General features: G+C 33.4%; 1 protein-coding gene across 1 annotated transcript; it reads left to right on the top strand.

Moving 5' to 3' along the window:
- LOC104732463 (indole-3-pyruvate monooxygenase YUCCA2-like) lies at positions 3,130-5,695 on the top strand. The gene is made up of 4 exons (XM_010452013.2): positions 3,130-4,319; positions 4,599-4,847; positions 4,942-5,064; positions 5,214-5,695. Exons 1-4 carry the CDS (start codon positions 3,642-3,644, stop codon positions 5,409-5,411), a joined length of 1,248 nt encoding a protein of 415 aa, XP_010450315.1. The 5' UTR covers positions 3,130-3,641; the 3' UTR covers positions 5,412-5,695.

Raw genomic sequence — 7,042 nt, 5'->3', positions numbered from 1 at the left:
ATTGCAATATGTGTTTGTGGTGCAGGTAAAGGCAAAGTGTGATCGTGGAATCCAGGCAATGAAGAGGAGGATGTTCTAGGGACTCGGTTTGATGTTGTCTGGCATTGCTAGGTTGCTAGAGTTGGGTCATTAGAACATTGTTAGGTTGCTGGTTCTTTGATTCTTGATGTTTGGATATTGTTTATGTTGGAGTTATGGTTATATTTTATTATTGGATTATTATTGGATATTGGATGGTTATTTCCGCTGTTGAATGTGTTGTGGTTAGGAGGCTAGTGGGTATGGGACCACTAGTTGTAGTTTATTTTATTATATTATATTTATTATTTATTTATTAAAAAAAAAAGGTCGGTCGTTTCACAAATAAATAAAGATATTATTGTAGTATATATATAAAATTTGACCATCAGAAAATCATAACATTAAAACTTAAAACACCGAAGTTTTTAAAAGAACATGACATGGAAAGATGGTAATTTATTACATAAGAAAAGCACGATGAGGCAAAATGTCTCTTATTTGATAGCGAAAATAAAGCCAAACTACAGAGCAACTTGAAAGTCGACGACTTCATCATTTACTCCCTTGAAGCTTATGGTTAATAGAGAAAGTCATCATCACTGTCGAGGTTGAAAGAGATCCTAAAACATATCATAATAATATATCATCAAAATGATATATTATAATAATCAATATATGAAAGATCAAAGTATGTATGTAAACACAAAATTTTTTATATTAAAGGTTACCTGTTTCTGAAATCAGTTACTTCAGTATATGGAGGATCAAAGCATTTAGTAGACACTCCAGGAACACTCAAAAGTTCGATGTCTTGACCTATTGTGAAGAATAAAAATTTTTAAAAATAATGATTACATATTGAGTCGTTCAATATCATAAAAATTATAGCTTGTACCTCCAGCAGTAAACTTAGTCCTTAAATCTTCGTCACTTTTTGGTCCTTTAAGAAAACGGAAAAGAAGTTTAAGGGATAAATTTCCATTAAATTTACTTGAAATAGAAGTAGTTCTTCGACTGTTGAGTGTTCTCTTCCTCCTTTGGAAGCATTTTCCTGTAGGATCTCAAATGTAAAACGCAGGTAGCTCCTCGAAAGTGAGTTGTCTTGCAACTTCACAATTAAGGTTTAGATCGAACCAAGCCTTTAGTATAGGATCTTCCAAATTTTTTCCCGTTTCCGGCGTAGTCATATTGAGAGAGAATTGGTAATTTGATATTTTGTTTTGTAAATACGACGTTTGAGCTGAATGAGCTATGTATGAAGTAAGCTAATTATATAGGTGGTGAAATTTAGGGTTTTTGAAATTGTAATCCCTACTATAATTTGTTATATTTAGTCTGATAATTTGACAGAAGAAGGATATGTATGGATACTAAAATATATTTTTCTTTATTGGTTTAGATACGTAACAAATATGGTTAGTGAGATATTTAACTTCCATATATATACAGCTTAATTAGTGGATCTGTAGTTAACATTTACAGTATATTTAAAAATGGGAAGTAATGTAGCGTATCTGTGTTTTTTAAGATCAACACAACATGATCCATTTGTTGGCTTCGTACAAAAAGAAAAAAAAAATAAACGGTTAGGATGTTTATTTATTGAATGGTGAGGATGAAAGTATAAGATCTGGAATAATGAAAATGGGTCAGAAAGATCCGCGTCTTTATCCATTTACATGGATGGAGAAATTTCCTTTGTACCCTTTTTAAAAATCGAATATTTGGTCATAACTCCAATGGCATTGTATTGTAATTTTTTACAAAACTAAGATTTTTTTCAGGCAATGTTTTACGATTAATAGTAGAGATAATGAAAACTGAAGCCACAAATAGAGTTTTACTTACATATGTTCCTTGACCGATCATAAATCTTTTAAAAGGTAAGTTCATCGGTCATCAATATACCATTTCCTTTTTGCCTTTGTACATATATTATTTTGATTTTTTCCAGTCAGAGACCAAAGTGGCTCATATGCAGTTATGACTCCTGATTTCACTAACTTTTCTTTAAACTTTTCTTTTTTTAAATAGACATTAGAATAAAAAATATTTGTTAAGTTAGTTATAATTTTTACGGGCTTATTTTTATTAGCCAAAATATTGATATTAAGGTCTCTTCCGGTTATGCAAATGGATCGTATGGCCCATACCCGTGTGGCCAAAGGGATCAAGCTGAGCAATTCTTGCGTTTGGAGAAAATCGATCCCTGGCCTAGACCAACAGGACGACTCTTCCACTAAATCTAGAACCACTAGCCCACCACCTCTTAGTTAAAACTGGATGTTACAACTTTAAAGGCTCACCAGAGGGAATGCAACTTTGAAGGAGCTGTGGAACATCTTAATTGAAGCTTTGATTTTATAGACGACACTCAAGCAATGCAAAATCAGCAAAAGATTCTCCAAAGTTTGTGGGGGCACACGAAAACACTTCTAGTTTCATGTTTTCCCATCATGTCTGACAATACTTTGTCGTGCCTTACTGTGAGAGGGGATATTCGTTTACCGGCTTTGTTTCTTTTGATCCTTATACCTTACTCTGATCCGTCTAAAATCCTTGCTCTTATCGCAACTAGATCGGTACGATTATCATCTAACCATTTAACTGCACAATCAGCTAACTCTTGGATCAGGTCAAGATTACACTAATGCTCAACTAGTTGAATATCTTAAAAGACAGCCAGGAGCTCTCTAGCTAGCTGATAAGTTTGTCTTTATCTTATTTTTTTTTTCTTTCTTCAAGTTGGATTCTGTAGTGGGTTGATTGTTTTAAAATATTTTCTAACTTGGGCTTTTTTATCAATCGGTTGGCTAAATTTCTTCTCTTTTGATAATAATGAAAAACAAATATATCAAAAATAAAATAAAAGTTAGATACCTAAAAAGGAAAGAAAAGTATAATTGTTAGTTAAGGGTTCGCTATCAAATCCCAATAGCCCATAATAATAGATATAAAAGTATATTAATTGTTTGAAAATTGAAAAAGGTATAGTAATTAAATAAAATTAAACATATAACATGCCCATATCACTAACGTATCCACCTATACATATGAGTATACAAATAAAGATGTATACATCTCTCCCTAATTATGTCATGTGTCTATTGCCATCTCATCTCTCCTTTTTTTTTTTTTTCAACTCTTATATAGAGTTGCTTCTCTTTCCCCAAGTGTTTGTTTCAGAACCGCAAAACTCTTCTTCAAAATCCGAAATCTTTGTTTGAAATCTCAATTCTTGAGAGATTTTTTCTTTTAACAAATACTACAAAATATTCGAGTTTTTTTTTAAAATATATATATTTCATCCGTAGATTTACCCTGATCTATAGGGAATATCCGATCATCTTCTTATCTATTTGGTTTATTTTCTTCTTTATTCTTTTTGTAGATAAGATCAATGAAACTCATTCTCTCTTTTCACCAATATTCTCGGGACATGATTATCCACGAGTCACAAGAAAGAGTATGATCTTTGTTTACCGCATGGGTTTATAAACCTAAATCCAAGATCAGTCTCCTACTTCACTTCTTGCATAACTTGAGATCTCTTTCTCTCTTTTTTCTTTGCTCTTTTTTTTTTCTCTCTCTCTCTCTCTCTCTCTAACTCTCTCTGTTCTATGGAGTTTGTAACAGAAACGTTAGGCAAGAGAGTCCATGATCCATACGTGGAGGAATCAAGGTGCATATTGATCCCCGGACCAATCATTGTCGGTTCCGGACCGTCGGGACTGGCCACGGCGGCTTGTTTGAAGTCGAGAGGCGTCTCTAGTTTGATACTAGAACGTTCCACTTGCATAGCATCATTATGGCAGCTGAAAACATATGATCGTCTCCGGCTTCATCTCCCTAAACATTTCTGTGAGCTTCCATTGATGCCTTTCCCTTCAAGCTACCCTACTTACCCTACAAAGCAACAGTTTGTTCAATATCTTGAGTCCTACGCGGAACATTTTGGCCTAAAGCCAGTTTTTAACCAGACCGTGGAAGAGGCGAAGTTAGATAGGCGGTGTGGGTTATGGAGGGTGAGGACTGTTGGAGGAACAAAGGAGGAGGAAACTGAGTATGTTTCGCGGTGGCTTGTTGTGGCGACTGGGGAGAATGCTGAGGAGGTGATGCCGGAGATTGATGGAATTGTGGACTTTGTTGGGCCAATCCTCCATACAAGCTCTTATAAAAGCGGTGAAATGTTTAGAGAGAAAAAGGTTTTGGTCGTGGGATGTGGAAACTCTGGGATGGAAGTTTGTTTAGATCTTTGCAACTTCAATGCTCATCCTTCTCTAGTGGTTCGTGATACGGTGAGGATTAAATAAACGATCTTCTCTTTTAATATATTTTGAAAGTTTAAAAAGAATGATAGATGTTTAGTATAGTTCTTGCAATGCTCGATCGTAATATGTGTTACTCTTCAGTCTTTAGGGTTTAGCACTAACATTGTATTGGTATCTTTGATATCAAGTAATCAAATGTTTACATTTTATATTCTTTTACTTTCCAAGAAGGTATGCATGTGATTACATGATTTAGATCTTTTGTAGTTCTATTAAGGCTAATCGAGTTTTCGACTAATGCTATAGGTGCACGTATTACCTCAAGAAATGCTGGGTCTATCGACTTTTGGGATATCCACGAGCCTTCTCAAGTGGTTTCCAGTGCAAGTGGTGGACCGGTTTTTGCTACATATGTCACGATTGGTTCTTGGCGACACGGATCGGTTAGGGCTAGTTCGACCAAAGCTAGGCCCTCTTGAACGCAAGATCAAGTGCGGAAAGACTCCGGTTTTGGATGTTGGCACTCTTGCTAAAATCCGAAGTGGAGACATCAAGGTTCATTACTTATGTCTTTCTCAAATCATATTAATTACACACAAACGTGAGATTATGGTATACTGAATTGTTTTTTTTTTTTTTGGATTTATAGGTGTATCCGGAGTTGAAACGGGTAATGCAACATTCGGCAGAGTTTGTTGATGGGAGAGTGGATAACTTTGACGCCATTATACTTGCTACGGGTTACAAAAGCAACGTACCCATGTGGCTAAAGGTGTGTACCATGAGCGATGATGCGTCTACATCTTCATTATTCTTAATTCCTTGATATTGACACATCGCAACCCATTTTTACGTTTCAATAGTTGAATTAATTTGGTTTTGACTTTGAATTGTATATCCATATTTTTTTTTTTGTATTAGGGAATGAACATGTTTTGTGAGAAAGATGGATTTCCGCGTAAACCCTTTCCTAACGGTTGGAAAGGCGAAAGCGGATTGTATGCAGTCGGTTTCACAAAGCTTGGGTTGCTTGGTGCAGCCATTGATGCCAAGAAGATCGCTGAGGATATTGATGTTCAACAAAAATTATTAACCTTGGGTCGTCCTCAACATTGTTAACCTGAGATTCTGGTTTCGATTTGGCAAAGTATGAATTTGATTATCTAGAAAAGTAGAGAGGTAGTAGTGGTGCATTTATGTAAGGTTCCTAACTCTTTAATTGTGACATATGAGAGTTAGAAAGCAGGGTTAGATCAACGTTAGGTCAAAGATTTTTGGATTTTTAGGAAGAAAAGATTAGATCATGGTCCACCTCTGTATCTATTTAGTTGGTTTTGTGTATGTTTTGCCTTTTTTTTTTTCCTGTAAACAAGATAAATATTTAAATATGATAATTGAAGTAATGGAAGCCTTTATTTAATTACTCATTTTTCTTAATTAGTTGAATGGAGGACATGGGGAATTTGGTTGAGTCTTTAGATTAGAAATTCAGCTTTATGTTATTGTGCATGTTTTAAAGTTTATGTGATTAATGTTAGTGGGTGGTGGTGGTGATGTTGTGGAGGGTGGGGAGCTCTCATAGACATTTAATTTATTTTGAAGTTTTTAATATAAATTATATTATACTTTATTATTGGTATATAAATTGGAGTTTTAGCAATAGCACTAAATAACCATATTGTGGCTTTTTGTTTTTATAAAATCAGCGCATGGCATATATATTTTTTTCATATAAGACAACATGAACAAACAATTTTGTTCGTTTTCTTATATATTTAAATATCATGTTGTTTCATCCACAGATTATAATAAATTTATATAGTTTTTAATTATCTTTTTATAATGTTATAGTTTTTTAAAATACGCCATAAAATGCATATTATATAGTAAATTAGGTACCATTTTTTTTTTCGCTAAGAGCAAATTATCGGTACCATGCAAATAACTATAAATTTTTCAAATCTCATTACAAAAAGTGACAGTTAAATCAATTTGCTTCGAAGCAAATGTTGTTTTGGCTATGCATGAGTACATATATCAAACTGATTTGAACCATAGCATCGTAAAGAAAAGCTGTAAAAGATGAGTACATACAGTATATGAAAGAAATGCATGCTTTCCTTTCCTTATTTGCAGAAGATTCGATTGGGCCCTTCGCTATGGACCAATACTTATTTTCTGGTTGAACATATGGACCAATAATAACGATTACTTTATTTTAAAATAAATATAATAAATCATCCTACTTACAGGAATTATTGACACGTTAAAACAAAATTATACAAGTTTTGTTATTCTGCTAGTGATCGGTTACATCATTATAGAGACACTGCTATATGAACAAAATTGTGAAGTTTTTTAAATATTTAATTTAACCTTTGCACGTACGCTCTCATATTATAAAAAAAAGTTTATTTTGTTAAAAAGCTTATATATATCTATATATTAAATTATAATTGCATAACCAACACAAATATAAATTAAAAGAGTACATATATAAAATAGTTATGTTGATATGTGGCACGCATCATTTTAATTGTGACATCATTTGATACGCATCATCGGATCTACTCATATTTGTGATATAAGAAAGACTGCTGATACAATCATCTCACTTTTCTTTAAAAATGTACTCAACTATATTTAACACAAAAATAAATAAAATGAAGCTCTACTATATTGAAGAATTAAGAAGCCAAAAGTCCTCACAACATAAAAATATATAGATTAGTATCAAGACGATAGATGAT

Source organism: Camelina sativa, chromosome 12, assembly GCF_000633955.1.
Source record: "Camelina sativa cultivar DH55 chromosome 12, Cs, whole genome shotgun sequence".
NCBI lineage: Eukaryota > Viridiplantae > Streptophyta > Magnoliopsida > Brassicales > Brassicaceae > Camelina > Camelina sativa.
The sequence above is the reverse complement of the archived record's forward strand: the minus strand, read 5'-3'. Positions and strand labels throughout refer to the sequence as shown.